The sequence below is a fragment of the Musa acuminata genome, chromosome BXJ2-4 (genome assembly GCF_036884655.1).
Source record: "Musa acuminata AAA Group cultivar baxijiao chromosome BXJ2-4, Cavendish_Baxijiao_AAA, whole genome shotgun sequence".
NCBI lineage: Eukaryota > Viridiplantae > Streptophyta > Magnoliopsida > Zingiberales > Musaceae > Musa > Musa acuminata.
The window spans coordinates 36,269,926-36,286,169 of NC_088341.1; the positions used below are offsets into that span (position 1 = coordinate 36,269,926).

The 16,244-nt window shown below is 37.2% G+C and overlaps 1 protein-coding gene across 6 annotated transcripts; it reads left to right on the plus strand.

Annotated features, from left to right (window-relative positions):
* The first annotated feature begins 518 nt into the window (after positions 1 to 518).
* Positions 519 to 15,451, plus strand: LOC135582245 (splicing factor U2af large subunit B-like). 6 transcript variants are annotated; one of them, XM_065105292.1, is made up of 18 exons: positions 519 to 703; positions 2,981 to 3,255; positions 3,879 to 3,992; positions 7,104 to 7,162; positions 7,674 to 7,744; positions 7,834 to 7,878; positions 7,955 to 8,014; positions 9,274 to 9,334; positions 11,492 to 11,604; positions 12,069 to 12,184; positions 12,411 to 12,509; positions 12,840 to 12,915; positions 12,996 to 13,084; positions 13,238 to 13,304; positions 13,394 to 13,495; positions 14,420 to 14,501; positions 14,593 to 14,660; positions 15,073 to 15,451. In XM_065105292.1, exons 1-18 carry the CDS (start codon positions 614 to 616, stop codon positions 15,220 to 15,222), a joined length of 1,737 nt encoding a protein of 578 aa, XP_064961364.1. In that variant the 5' UTR covers positions 519 to 613; the 3' UTR covers positions 15,223 to 15,451. The 6 variants fall into 6 exon arrangements, 5 of the variants coding, with proteins under 5 accessions (XP_064961364.1, XP_064961365.1, XP_064961366.1 ...); XM_065105293.1 differs by having other exon boundaries at positions 3,882 to 3,992; XM_065105294.1 differs by having other exon boundaries at positions 563 to 703; positions 2,958 to 3,255.
* The last annotated feature ends 793 nt before the right edge of the window (positions 15,452 to 16,244 follow it).

Here is a 16,244-nt window from a genome sequence, read left to right on the forward strand (position 1 = left end):
ACAAGTGGATTATCAAATTTTATTATAGAACATTGAAAAACTTATAAACATGACAGAATTTGTATATCATTTCAAAAGTCAATTGTCTCTGAACCATAATATTTAATAAAAAAAATCGAATCAACTCGATCGCATTGAATTGACAAATAAAATTTATTATAACATAATTATAACATCAATACAAAAATGATAGCAACAACTAAGATGCACTAGATTAACAAAATCAATGAATTCTATAAATGCTTCCACTTAAATATCCCCTACAAGTTTATGCCTAAATGACTCGTGCTAACGTTTTTAAGAATATATTTTTCTGTATGTCAAAAAATTCGCAGCGTATAAGAATCCGAGTTTAACTAAAAGGTCTTTCAATTCATGTATCGTACAACAACTCGGAAACTCGGATGCATGAACGAGTCCACTCAGGATCGCCACGAAACTCGGGTTGCAACGCGAGTTACTGGGTTCACCCGTCCGATTCAACTCGGTGGGCACAAGGCTTCATCCTCGTCGAATCGGTTTGTCCTCCCATTGCCCTCCTATTTGGCGTCACCGACTTACCTCGGTCCCGATCGATATTAGGGTTGATTCCGTCCGGGACACAGGCGACGAGATGTCCGCCTCTGATCGCCGCCGCGAGAGCAGGTCCGGAGGTGGAGGACGCGATCGGATCGCCTTCGAGGAGAGAGAATCCCATCGCGAGGTCGAGTCTCCCTTTATCTTCCCCTCGGTCGATGTTTTTCTCGGATCGGTTCGATGTTTTTCCGAATCTTGAAAGGAAGTCCCCTTATTTTTCTCACGCTGACGAACTGGTCCAGCAAGATGCTGAGAAAACACCAATCGGTTGTTTAGTCGAATAGGTTATATAGAATCTGCATTCCCAAACGCCAGAAATTTGGCTCGTAGAATACAACATCGGTTTCTTGGTAATCTTTAATAAACAGACATATATGTGGAAAATATCCAATTTGATTATAAGTTAATCTGCCACGGATTCTCCACATGAACCTGATGGACTTGAAACCAGCTCCTTTATCCTACTGCACATTTTGGTAACATATACAGGCCGAGGTTGGTACCTGTAAATACTTGTAGAACTTATGCAATTAGCTTAAAGGAGCAACAATAACATAAAAATATTGGATAATTGTTCGTAAACTATTTAGTCTTTCATCTTTCTGCTGTTTTTTCTAACTCGAATAATGGAATTCATTTTTTTGTACATTCCACTGAACTATAAAATGAACATTTATTGTGGATTAATATGATGAAGCATGATTATAGATCTGGTCAGATACGGATATATGGGGTGTTTACTCATCATGGCATAAGCCCAGTTTGGACCAGACGTGTTCCATTGACATCTTTGGGTTCATCGGTGGAATATTTTTGTTTTAAGAATTAACCTTTTCTTCGTTTAAATTATCAAAATAAATGTGAGACTAGGTTGCTTGCATTTAGCCTCTTATTCATCCATGTATGCAATGTGTCGAAGTCCACCAAAAAACTGTCTCATTTTCTCTCGTACAGTTGGTGACTCCACTTAAATTTTCACTGTGATTTGTAAATCTAGCTACTCACTCAACATATTAATTCAGCTGATAAAGCATAGGTTAGGAGATAGGGTTTGGGCGATCAGGATCATGATCTGCATTAGAATTTGGTTGAATTTGGAGGCATATTGCATAATTTGTTTTGTTAATATATTTTTTTCTTTTGTCTTTTGTTTTTTTTTTAGGGCTGGGGGGTTGCAAAACAGTGCAAACCTTAATTTTTCTTCAGATCTGGTTCCGCTCTGATAGTTGGTAATTTGAGAGAAAACCAATATATATTTTTCTTCTGATCTTCTATTGAGAAAGTTGAAAATAAGGATGTCGAGTTTTAACAAGAAAGAAGATTATGAAGAAACGGCAACAATGTACCAAAAGTGTAAACCTGATACCTAGTATATCAAATAGATAGTCTATATATTGGATGTGGATCAATCACGTTGTGCATACACTATTGGAATATGTAACATGTAGTTTATATTTAGCTATATATTCTATTAGTTTTACTAAGCGTACTAGAGTTCGTTCGTGATCTTATTGTTGTTTTTCAGGATATTTTCTTTTCTTTCATGTTCTGCTAGTATTTTTATTGCTTATTTTTTCTATTTATATGAATAATTGTCTGAGTGTTCTCAGTGTAATAACATAATGTTATTTACTATTTAGTGTAAATATTCAAGCACTGTAAATATTAAGCTAAACCCTACCAAAAAATAACCTATACTCATGTACCATAAAGGTTGTTGTCCTTTTGTAGAAATTTTCAGTTGCACATTTATATGTACAAATCATGTAATAACATAATGATATTCATTTCTGTCCATGTCATAGTTCAGTGCAGTATTCCTATTTGCAGTGTAGAAAAGACAGCCTCAGAATCTTGGATTCATTCCAGAGTGTCAAGACCTTGCTTGCTCTGGCATGGGAACTTGGCATTTACTGCTCCAAGATGAACCACTTTTTCCAAATTATGTTTCCAATTTCCAAAATGTTTTTGCTGAGCTAAAAACTTTTTAGTGAGCTCAACCATCATGTAACAACTTCATTTATGGTTCTTTAGTTTTCCTAGAATTTAGAATCATTATCTTGCTAAAACTGAGAACTTAAGCACAAATCTCCAGATGCAGTTATCTGCTTTCCCACGTCCTAGCAGTATAGCATATAGTATATAGACATGCATAGTTGATAATTTGTGTTCCATTACTGACAAAATTTTGAGCCCAACATATCTTGAGTTCAATTGCATGCACATTTTTAATTCAAAACTAAGGTTTAGACAAGTCACAACATTTTTAGGTCTCGCAAGAATATTCATTATGAATTGCAGTTTCATCCTCACATTTGGTATGTTGATATATACATGTGAAATTCAGTTAATGTACAGTTATTATTTGTTTTACTTTATAGAGAAGTTTGGCTTCATCTTTCAGCGCAATTCTCATGGATCAATACGGGAGAAGCTAAAGATGAGTGAGAGAAGTCGAGATAGGGAAAATGAAGGCGGTCGAGATAAAGAGAGAGATTGGGACCGAGAGAAGGAAAGAGATAGTAGTCGACTTGGAAGAAAGGAGAGAGGTCAGGATCGAGAGAAAGAAAGAAATCGGGATCGACGTAGGGACTATGAAAGAGGTAGAAGCACAAATGATGAGAGAGGAAGGGACAAATTTGATGAATGGGATCGCTTCCACAACCGTGATAATGATCGGTATGTTTGATTATGTCTCCGGATGTGATGATTGCAGCTTTTATATTAATTATTCTAATTTTTACGATACTAGAAATTCATTCTTCTACTATCCTTAATCATCAATAGTCTTACACCTAATTCAATTTGTAATGTTTTTTTGCTTTATCTTTTTTTTCCTTTTTTTTTTTGGGTGGGGTGGTGGGGGATAATCAAATTCTTTCACTTTAACTTACATAGAATGTGAACATATCTGCAATAAGGCTCTATATTAGACTGAAACACGGATATTAACCTAAATAAAAACATTGCTTCCTGACATAGTTTAGATTATTATGAAAAAAATGAAGTATGATTTTTTCTATCTAGTCGCGACAATAATGGTCTTTCTACATGTAAGCATATCTATTTTTGTATGACTTAAAAACATTGAACCGAATATACTGGTGCATCTTGTTGTTGGTTATTATATTTTTTAAAACTTAGTTTTTTCCTTTTCTGCTGAAATTTCACTTCACTGGATATACATTTACTATTTCTGATAGAAGTGAATACTTTACTGACAAGTGCCTTGTTTCGAGTTTTTAATAGTATGCCATATTTGATCCATTCTAAGGGTATGCATGCCTCTTTTGCTTCTTTAGCAGGCAGAAATATGATATTGAAAAGGAGAAAAGACAAAAACATAGGTCACGCTCACGTTCAAAGGATAGATTCAGCAAGAGGACTAAGTCACGATCACCTTCTCCTTCTAAAAGGTACCTCTGTTCTTCTTCCTTTACGTTTATATTTTTTTTCTGTTTTTAATCATTATTTATCATATTTTGTTGTTTTCTCTCCTTTTTGTGCATAAGAATCATATAGCAGGTCTTGGAGGTTCTTGGCTCTGGCCTTGCTTACTAGGAATGATTTTTTTTTTTTGAGATGCAATTTGCAGATGTAGGGATACGATAAAAGAAATTTTTTAACAATTGGTATGGTAAGAACTTCTGCAAGTGGCTGTTGGATTGATTTGATTACAGAAGGTTTAAGAATGACACATATAGGGAAAATATTGAGAGAATTACGTATTATGCTAGATGTTCAAAATTTAAGCCATAGCGAGTTCACACGGGGTATATTGTGCACAAAGGACGGAGGATAGGAGCTGGAAGTGTTATGTTGTCTCAGTAGGAGATTTACTGATTATAACTGAGGAATGACTCAACAGAAAATCTGAAAGCCCATTTTCTCATTGTTATGGAGCAAGTCCGCAAGAGAGTATATCCGTGTCTTCTATTTTTCTTCCCAACCCCAATCCCTCTTAATCTATCAGTGCATGCCTAAAATCATACAGTGAGTTGGATGCATAGCATTGGTCACACCTTTAGATAGTTTGACGCACTTTCAACTTTGCAATAGAGATCTTATTCCACAGAATTCATTCTGCTGTACGATCCATCTTGCTTTTGCAAAGTTGTGCATAAATAGTTTCATACTAAAATTGTTAGTAAAATATATACTTGTGTATTATTTTACACCATGTGTGGTTTGAATTAGAGGATGCTTTAAATGCTCAAATAATTGTTTATTCTTATGCTATTGAGCATAGCCTGCTACCATGAGGTCTGACTCTCAGCCTTGCTCCTAAATATTTTCTCTATCTTTGAGGTAATACATTACACTGGCTAAGAAATTGCTAGCTGACATTTTAGAAAGTCATATTATAATTTGAGTCATTTGTTATTATAGTTTCGAAGTTAAATCAATTGTTTCCTTCACTGAAAAGACCTGCATGGCTGCTCATCTTGCACCTTACCTCATTTTGGAACTGTTGAAGAAGTATGCAGCCTTGTCTCTCATTCTGTGTGCCAGATAAAAGTTGACATCAGGCATATATCATACATCTTATCTGAAATTTTGAACCCAAATTCTATTTTGTCCATTCAAAAGAAATGTTAGAAGTCATAGTTAATTGATAGTTTGCACCATTTACGGATTGAAATGGGTCGTGATTCTTAAAAATTGAAGAGTCAGTTTTGAATATGGAAAGTTGTTAAGACTTGTAGTCCATTTTTGATGTTTGTACCGTGGAGCAATGAAGTCACCAGACAGACACTTAGGCGCTCGCTTTGGCACCCAACCGAGGCGAGGTGAGGCCCGAAGCTTGGTAAATGGGCCAAGCAGGCGACTTCTACTAGGTGCAGCCCAAGCGCTCGCCTAGCCTAGGTTCTGGGTGACACAGGTGCCTGCTTGATTCAAATATGGTTGGGTTAAGCCTTGGTTATCGATTGCAAGTCAATCGAGAGTCATTTGGTTTGATTGAACCAAATGAAACAGGATCAACACACCCCTCCCCTGCGCACACCCGAGCTGGTCTTCTCGTCGTTATAGCGTTTTCCTCGGTGAATGGTGTAGCGTCTTGGCAAACGGCAGCTGTCTTCCTCTCCATCGATGAATGGCGACGACGATTTTATCGTCCTCCAGCGAGCACTTCCTTAGTATCTCCCTCTTTCTCCTTTTCCTCCTTCGCCATCACATACTCTCTCCTCTCTCCTCCCTCCACCCTTTACCCCCCTTCATCGCAGCTCCCCACCCTCTTCTCTTCCCACTTCTCCTCCCTTTTCCTCCTTCGTCGTAGCTCCCCCCTTTCCTTGACACCATCCTCCCCCTCCCGGACCATCACCCTTCTCCTTTCCCTTCCCAAACTACAGCTCCTCCCTTCTCTCTCTTCCCCTCCCTCTTATCCCCCTTCATTGCAGGCCCCGCTCCCCTGTTCGTGATAGCGTGCTCCTCCTCCTTGCTCCCAGACCATAGCCCCCTCTCCTTCATTCTCCCTCCTCCCTTATTGCGATTGCTAGATTTTTGAATCGTTAATTTTGATGTTAATTTTGAATTATTAATTTTTGCTATAATTTTGAATAATATTAATTTAGATGTTAATCTTCTTTTGTTTTGTTATTTCATTATTAGATTCAGACAATTTAGCACTTTAATGTTTTGTTGGTGGTTAAATGAATATAGTTTGATATTTAGTGGTGATATTTTTAATATGAAATTTTATGGAACTCTTATTTTGTCTAAATTTTATTTTAATGATCTTAATCGTATTTTTTTTTTCATTTTTGTATTGATGAGTGCCTCACTTCGCTCGAGCGAACGCCTAATGCCTCAGGTGTTTTGAAACCTTGGTGCCTTTTTAACACCTGGTGTCTTTGACAACATGCCATGGGGGTAAATAGCAGGTGTAGTTAACTTGATAACACTAATTAGGGCCCTATAATGTACCCTTAGATAAATTAAGGCAATGGAGGTGGCATGTTCAGCACTTCGTCTATATGACACGAGACTATGGATGGGGTTATTCTCTTCACGTATTTCTGTCCGGCCATCTTCATTTCTCAATCTTCAATTTTACACTGGCACCAAGTGTTCTTCTTGGCCACCTTACGTCCAGCCAATTACTCTTCTTGTGGTTGTTCTTATATTGGTGATAGAGCGACAGTTAATTAATTATCTCTATTCTCGGACAATATATACTTTTATATAGGAAGGTTTTCCTCCATGCAGAGTTCGATAATTAGGTATAGGATCAAATATTTAGGGATCTTTAAGATAATTTAAAAGATAAACCTGTCTGCATTTGTTCTTGGACTATGTTATCTTTAAAACGTGAATAATCACAATTTATTACATGTCCAGATAATTTTCTTGGGAAGCTTAATTCGATTACAGAGTTGGCAATGCTTTACACAGCAAAAAGTGCATTAGGCCAACAGTCATTTTATTAAGACCCTGAAAATGCATACATTCAACCAAAATTTATTCCCTTAGGTTATTTAAGTTCTGACTATGATGCGGAGAGTTTATTGTTCCTTTTCCTTCTGCAGTAAGCGTACAAGTGGTTTTGACATGGCTCCTCTTGGTGTGTCTGATACTGCCATTGCAGGTGTGTGTCCTGTTAAGTTATTGCTATTTTGTCCATCATCAGCAATTGGAAATTCGTACTTATGAAAATTATATAGGACTATTTATTACTTTATAATAGTTTTATATGGAGACTGAGAACCATTGTTCTGTTGTTGGCTGTTGTGTGTGTGTCTTTCTCTGTGACTCTGTTTTCGTATGGGTAAGAAGGCAATATTGGGCTACGTATCCCAAGATGCTATCAAAAGGCGTGCCTACAGTAGATTTTATGTTCGAGGGACAAATATATGTTCAAGGAACCAATGCACTGAGTTGTGGAATCGGCTTCAACCGGGAATTATCACACTTTGGTAGACTTAAGAGAAATATCCCCATCAGCTGCAGTGGTGTATTATTTTCTTTTTGAGTTTTGCTGTTGATAATGCAAGTCATATTAAGTAGGAATGTTTGCCTTAAAAGAGGAGTGAACAAGTGTCAGAAGCAGAAATTTCTGTGTTGTTGAATTCCCTGCTGTTTGTTTTTACATTATATAGGGTCACTGCCTGTTGTTCCACAACTTGTGACAGGAACTTTACCAACCATGTTACCTGTTGCAACCCATCAGGTACTTAAGAATTTTGCTTTTCTCAGATACCTTGTTCATTACATGCATATGATGTTTCTGTTAACATAAAATTGAATTATTTGGCATAGATTGGATCAATTGCACTTATGCCAGCACAAGCGGTGACTCAACAGGTAACTTGTGACCATTTCTTTTGATCTTAAGTTGTTTCATTGAAATGCCTAGGATTTGAAGATGCTCTCGTTTTAGGCAACAAGGCATGCACGCCGTGTATATGTTGGAGGCCTACCTCCCATGGCAAATGAGCAGGTTCTATTCTGACTGCATTTTGTTCTAAGTGGCAATTTTCCTGATACTCTCAGACAAGACACAAATTATTTAATCATTGTGTTCCCACAAGATCTTTTGTTCCCAAAATATAAAGCATTACCATTTAGTTGACAATATAAGAAGACCATGCCAGCCATTAATCGTCTTTGATTTTCCACCTGCACAAACTTATGTTGCTTCATATCATCTTCTGTTTGTACTGATATGACTTAAGTACATCAGATTATGTTATATATTCCTTTTCAAGTGATTATTTGGTGTAATATGTAACAACTCTAGATCCTCCAGGTTCATCCTGTTGTTCGTAAATAATTGTTCTTGTTTTCAGGTAACACACATAAGTATATAGAAATTTGTTATGCATCAAATGAGCTTTTCTATTGTATACTTGGTACCTCTGTCTTGGTTGCTCCCTTGTGACAACTCTAGATTCTCCAGGTTCATCCTGTTATTCGTAAATAATTGTTTTTGTTTTTAGGGAACACATATAAGTATATAGAAATTTGTTATGCATCAAATGAGCTTTTCTATTGTATTCTTGGTACCTCTGTCTTGGTTGCTCCCTTGTGACCTTTGTTTACCTATTGTACGGAAACATCCTCTATGTTACATTGACCCTCCCCAGACCCCGTATTGATTGGAATCTCGTGCACCGGATATACAACTTGGGTATGCTGATTCACTATTTACGTAACTGTGTCACTGCAACCATACATGCAATAGTAGTATATCTATGTTTCAATGTCTTTACAATAAATGACCTTTGTGTATGTTTACCGACATCTGAATTTGTATGTGTATAAAAAATTATACAATGCTTCTTTAGTAAAATAATCATAAATTAGAAGAGCTTTTAGAATGTCATTAATGAAAATGGGAAGTATATGAACCTGCCTGCAATATTTATGTACACCAGTTCAGATGAGCACATAAATATCAAGGATTATATTAAGAGCATATTAATATGCACAGATGAGCATAGACATTTAAGGTTAAGTTTGTTTCAGAGCATGTGTAGTTGAATTCTGTCTAAATGCTCCAGTATCTAAAATATGCTCCATAGTTGTATTCTCTGAAGGTTCCTCATGATTAGTCTAGTCAGTGGAGCAGTTATTTGTATTTCCCTGATCTTTGTTTCTTGGATCAGCTTGTTGCATAATTATGTGTATTATCAGAACTTGATATTCCTTGTCTACCATGCATGTGGTAACTTATATCTTGTTTGGCCTTCTAAACAGACAATTGCTACATTTTTTAGCCATGTAATGTCTGCCATAGGAGGAAATGCTGCAGGTCCAGGTAGAAACATTTTCCAAGTCGTTCTTTTTCCATAATGGTTTTCTCTCTCTAGTTGTTTAACTGTGGCGATACATGTTTTATACTTTTATTGTGTTTGCGTCCGGTTAACCTCAAATGCTCTGATGGCAGTGCACCAGAGAGGAAAAAAGGAAAAACATTACAAGTTAGGTTTACGCGGTGTAATTTTTGCATGTGAAGTATCAAATATGATAAAGAAAGAAGAAATGTATTAGAATTTATGTTTCAGATTAAGCCAATAATTTTATTTGAGGCCTTCCACTTGATCAGACATGCCTTGCAACTAGGCTTGTACTGTTGTTGTCACAGATGCTATGCCACATTCCACCCCATTTAAAAATTCTTGTGCATGTTTTGTGCATAAGAAGAAACAAAAACATTGGGTTCTGCATTTTAGGTTAAGCCCATAGTTTTTTCTATAGCACTCTAATGAGCCTATCTTTTGCAATTAATCTTGTATATGTGGCAGGCAAAAGTTCATGCTACATTCAAATAAATTTTCATGTGAATTTAGTTTCTTACTAGACACTTAATTGCTTTTTTTTTTTATGGCTTGACTAATGAATAGGGCTTCTTTAAATTATTTGGTTTTGATCCTTGTGCTGTATTGGGTGTATATATCATCTTAATTTGGTACAGATTGTCATTACAACCTAGATTTTGGATGATGAGAACCTAATTACTTTACTTTAGTCTCTGTAGTTCATCCTTGTGCTAGATTTTGCATGTTCATTGATTTGCAGATTTACTTGAATAAAAAAAATTAAAAAGAAGTGTTTACAATTCATTAATAATAGAAGGCAGCTTTGATTAGGGTAAATCAAGGGAAAACTAATTGAATTTGTTTGGGCAATAAATTTATGATGTGTAAATGCATTGGTTAGATGAGCCAATTTGGACTAGTGGTGCATGGGGAGGTAGAAATAGACACAAGTAAATTCTTTATGGAACCTAAAAGCTAATATCTTATGATTTCTCTTAATGTATGTACTTTGACCATGCACTTATGTTCTTTATAATTTTCTTGTGCCTATTTCCGAATAGTCATGCATATGACTTTGTGCAAACAAGAGTGTTCTTTTTCCCTCTTATGTTGTGAACATGCAATATGCTTAGAGGTGGGGAGCCCACATGACATTTGGAGTTTGTCCGCTCAGGGATTTCCTTCATTACATGATTCTATTCTCTGTTCTGTTGGTCACTGTCTGAAAGATTTAAAGTGCCATAAGCACCACACCTGCTGTTTTGGTTATTGCTGACAGTCACATGATGGTGGCATGACTTGCACACCTCCTCCAGCAGTTGGCCTATTTAACTGGCTTATTGTTCCCCCTCCATCTTGTCCATGGCAGTTCCGAGTCTATTGTGAAAAAGGTGTGAGGTAATATGAATGAGGTGAAAAGGCATTTGGAAGACTGAAGCCTTAAATTTTGGTTTATACCAATTCAATTGTCTTCGATACCATGGTTGGACCGAAACTGGTTGTTTGGAACATAACCGCTGGTTTGGGTAACAGATTCATAACAGAATCAGTCCTAGGTACACATACCAAGATCATCAACCTCCAATATGCACTCAACTCTCTGATAGCCTGAATATTCCCATATAAATCTTTTGTTGTTACTCGTTAGCACCATTCTGTGCTTGCATCGCTCATATCTTGCATTTTCTCTTCTGTAGGCTTTCCACCTGTCTCCTCTGACTTTCCCTTCTAATGTTTTTAATTATTTATTTTTTTAACACGGTGACAACATGCTTATATCTGCAAGAGGTCATGGCCATTAATATTTTGGTAAAGGATTTGAAAGCAAACTGGCAAATTAGTTTAATTTGTTGGAAAGGATAAAACGATAGCGTGCCTATCTCCTTCTAGGATGTAACTAGATAACTTTGCTAAAAACCTAAAAGTATTATATTGTACTAAAATATCAAATGTAAGGAAAGAGTTAGTAACCACAACAACATGTTAGTGGTATATATTGCTATGTAGAGTATATTTGCGACATTCATTTTCTTGGTTGGACTTTTGAGTCTCTAAGGTCCCGTAACCTCTAGTAATCCAGTTTATTGCTTTTACTTCGGAAGCTGATTTTTTTTACACTTTCTTTCAGAAATGAGTTTGATATATTTGTTTCTTAGGTGATGCTGTTGTCAATGTATACATAAATCACGAAAAGAAATTTGCTTTTGTGGAGATGAGATCAGTAGAAGAAGCAAGTAATGCGATGGCATTAGATGGGATAATTTTTGAGGTACATTAACATTCTAAAAACCATCCTTTTTGTCATCATCTGGTATCCATAATTATATAGTTGGTTATCCTCTTGCTGTCATTTCGTGCTAGCTTGACTTAACAGTTGGTTATCCTCTTGCTGTCATTTCGTGCTAGCTTGACTTAACTATATTGTGCTTAACTGCTTATGATGAAATATGAAATTAGTGTCAACAATGAATACAACAAGATCATCTCAGTATTTTATGAGGATAAACATACTGTCCTTTGATTTTTAGCTGTCTTATCTAGCACCTATCATGTGGTTAATGGTTTGAATTCTCTCTTTGGTGGAAAATTAAATCTCTCATTTAACTCTGTCATCATTTTCTGTACTTTGTTATAGATTAGGAATATTTTCTTTTTTCTTTTTTTTTCTCTGTCCCCAGCTCAGCAGAGCAAATTTGCTAATCTACATTTGTGTACCTCTTTTAATCTTGAAAGGGAGTTCCAGTGAAAGTTCGAAGGCCTACAGACTATAATCCTTCCTTGGCTGCAACACTTGGACCCAGTCAACCCAGTCCGCATCTTAACTTAGCTGCTGTTGGTCTTTTACCCAGGTGTGTCATCACATTCTTTCATATGGCTGGGATACAATATCTTGTTTATTTTCACAATAATGAGATTTGGAAAAGAAGTATTACTTAATAAATTTGGACAGCCTTGATATTATGATGTTTTTCTATGTATTTTTGATCAGTTTGATTTCACGTGGCCCTCAATTGAAGTATTAGAATACTTTAGTTTCTTTAGTTACTGGACACTTATCATATGCTTTGTTGACAGTGCAATTGGCGGATCGGAGGGACCCGATCGTGTCTTTGTGGGTGGGCTGCCATACTATTTCACAGATGCACAAATAAGGGAGCTCCTAGAATCGTTTGGGTGTGAATACTAATTCCCTTTTTTCTGGTTGTTTTTGTCCTAGTATTTTTATGTTTTTAGCATCTCATGTTAAAAGGGATGAGAATATTCTGAAAAATATATACATTTAGTTTCTTACCTTACATTTGTCCTCATTTCAAGTGTCACATCCGCATGACCCACCTTCATGTATTACTTGTGGGCTCATAATTTCTGCTGATATAATTTTCTTTTCCATTGATTTAGTCCTCAGTGATTCCGAAATAAGTACCTTGGTTGCAGGGATTTTGTTATATGTTTGTTTTATTGTACTGTATACTAATGAGGTCTTGTGGCTTGTTTTTATTTCAGACCCCTGCGTGGATTTGATCTTGTAAAAGATAGAGACACAGGAAACTCAAAAGGTTATGGTTTTTGTGTCTATCAGGTAAAATTAAATTGAATATTATGGTGTTGCCTTTTTATCTACATTTTTAATGCCATCCGAAAGCTCTTTTGTTAATTTAGGATCCATCAGTGACTGACATTGCATGTGCTGCACTTAATGGCCTCAAAATGGGTGAAAAGACACTAACAGTCCGACGTGCCACTGCCAGGTTTGTATGTATGCTCAATGGTGCAATAGTGGCATATCCTAATGTCTAGTGTCGGTCCATGTAAATGGAACTTCTGTGTGAATTTTATTGTTTATAACTTTATATGCCCAAGTATAGTATCTTATGATGGAGATACCTCATTCTAATCTGCAGCATGGGACAGATGAAACCAGAGCAGGAGTTGATCTTACAGCAGGCACATGAACACATAGCTATTCAGGTATATAGATTTAGATCATCGAGGTGGCATTAAACCCATTTAAATTTCTTCATGCATAATCTTCACTAATTTGAAGCTGCTCCATGAAGAAACTAGCTTTGCAAAGTGGTGGTGCCTCGCATTTTCCGGGGTTTGCTTTGAATGCCAACACATCTGCAGAACCGCCAACCAAAGTTGTATGCTTAACAGAGGTAGCCGTTGCCGCCCTTTCTTCACTTGGTACATTGTTAAAGGCGCCTGGCAAACAGAGTATTTATAGTGAACGGGGCATTTGGTCTAAAACTTGATAAGAACGTCTGCAAATGCATACATTAGGATGTGCAATATTTACTGATGCAGAAGGGCTTATTTAGATGTTTGCACTTGCAGATTCTGAAGATATAGATATGGTATTTGTATTGATGCATTCGGGGATCAATTTGCATAATGGGAAAAATGTTCAAGTAATATTATGATTTTATCAATATATTATTGTAGGTTTATGACAATATAATTTTCCAAACAAAGCCTTTGATGCTGACTAATAAATTATTATCGTTGTATTATTTTTTAAATACTACAATAGTAGAGTCTAAAAATTATATTATTTTATTATTTTACTTTTTTACTGCTATATTTGTGGCACCACATTGGGTTTCATAAAAAATATAATTTATTTCCTTATTTTATTAAATTTTATTGCTTAATTATTAATGCAAACTACTTTAATCATTATTTTGATGGGCATGGGTTTCATGTGCTAGCCTTGCATCTTGTTATGTGTTGGTTTTCATTGCATGACAAAATGCAAACTTTTGACATAATGCAACAAATAGCTAGTTCATGATACATATAGATCCTGACTAGAATTTACCTCTGGTTTAAGAAACTGTTATCATTGTATATAAAGAAGGATACCTGAGATTATTTATCTACAAATTGAGGTGACATTAAATGACCTTATCATTCTGTCATTTGCAAACTAATTTTGTGTACCTGCATATTAGCAAGTCTGTTATTTCTGTTCTTTGATTCAAAAAAATAATAATACGGCCAGATGCATTCTGTCTCATTTTCATAGTGCTTGATAATTTGTTGTTTCCTTTTTATTAATTTATTGAACTGGGTGTTTAAAGGTTGTTTCTGTGGATGAACTGAGAGATGAGGAGGTGTACAAAGAAATACTAGAGGACATGAGAGAAGAAAGTGAGAAGTTTGGTAAGTTCTGGAGTTACTGCTTATGGATGCCTTCCTTCAATTGCTTTCTTCCTTCAATTATGTTATCCCTTCTTTCCTGTTGTTTGTCAAGGTTCTTTGATAAATCTTGTCATACCTCGCCCTGGTCCAACTGGAGAATCGATTTCTGGAGTCGGAAAGGTACGTATCTTTTCTTGGTTCTAATTGAGACCAGTCGGTAAATCGGTCAAATGGTTGAATTACAAGATCATATTATAATTTTAATGTAGAAGTTATAATTTATCATGGTATAGTAGCACAATGTGGATCAAGAAGTGACCCTCAACCCGTGAGATTAGGATTGTCAGTCCTTATTTTTTCCATTGGCCATGTAAAGGGTTCGACAAGCACTGAATTAGCCTTATTCTTAATTACTATAGTTGGATGACTGTGTCTTCTGACATCCAATCACAAACTTATTCTTAATTACTATAATTTGTAATTACAAGACTTTCTAGTCAAGGGAAAGTGAACTCCAGGCATTACCTTCTCTGTCTTTTCAATAGATTATGCTGCCTTACAGCATTTTTTTTATAAAAAAATTATGTTTCAGGTCTTTTTGGAGTTTGCAAATGTCACGGACTCGGCTAGGGCGAAAGTTTCCCTCCATGGTAGAAGGTTTGGGGGAAATGTTGTCAGTGCTACATATTATTCCGAAGAAAAATTCGCCACAGGAGATTACGACGCAATGGTTGTGGCTTGACCAGGATTTTTGCTGCCTTCTTTCTCGTCTTTGTTCCATCTTTCCGCTGCTCTGCAACCATGTGCCTTTCTAAACGTTAACTTCTTGCCTGTAACACCCGTCCATTTATTGTTCACCATGCTTCATGCTCATAATCAGTGTGAGTTGTCGATCATAATCATCGGGTGCATTCCAGAGCAACTCTGTATTTTATATGCCAGCTGATTTGTTCTTTTCTGTGTTCCTATTAGCGACGCCAGGCAAGATTTTTATTTTTTTGTTCCATGGAATGCCGATGCAGGTGCTGCCACTCTCCATTACTTCTCTCGACTGCACTCCGAACTTGGAATCGATGATCTTCCAACCATGCTGATCGCTGCCACGCTCCATTACTTCCACTCGGCCCACCCTGCTCGCTCCTTCTGCGCCACCTTCGCACGCGTGATCCCAAGGTGAGGCCCACCTCGTGTCTTTCTACCCCCGTGCACGCGTATTTGATCCTCAGTTCTCAGACCTTTGAATCTGACGGTTGACTTTTCGACGTATCGTTCGTTCCACGCTCCCACAGAGAAACGAGAGAGAACTCCATGGTTTTTCTTAGCCGAGTGAGCTCGGGGGGGGGCGGTCACCAGAAGCCCACCCTCCTAAAACCGGTTGACCACGTCGTCTCCGTCTTCGTCGTCGGGGTGGTCAATTGCCATCGAGCTGATGTCAGGTCGGTGGGGTCAGGGTTCCGACTTTGCTGAGCTACCGGACGCCACAATGGCGGTGGCTCCCACGGGTTTGGTGTAGCACCAACCGGATTGGTGTGGTGAGAACGCGGAGTTGCAACCCATTGGTACTCCGCCATGGAACCCACAAGACGGATCCCGCAGGTGGAGACCAATCGGAAAGCAGCCCTTTGTTTGACGCCTACCCCGGAAACGCAGGACGCGGTCGGGGCTCAACCGCGTGGGCCCGACATGACAAGTGGTGGCAGAGGAACCGTGTTCCCTGTCTCGGCCGAGACATGTGAGCTTAACATAATCAAATCAGCTGCGACC

What these genes read in the sequence shown, in the direction of transcription:
- LOC135582245 (XM_065105292.1), top strand. Translation starts at nt 614, where the DNA reads ATGTCCGCCTCTGATCGCCGCCGCGAGAGCAGGTCCGGAGGTGGAGGA. An exon ending in ATGGTTTTTGTGTCTATCAG is followed by an intron (nt 12,916 to 12,995) that starts GTAAAATTAAAT and finishes TTGTTAATTTAG; the next exon opens with GATCCATCAGTGACTGACAT. An exon ending in AGAAGAAAGTGAGAAGTTTG is followed by an intron (nt 14,502 to 14,592) that starts GTAAGTTCTGGA and finishes TTGTTTGTCAAG; the next exon opens with GTTCTTTGATAAATCTTGTC.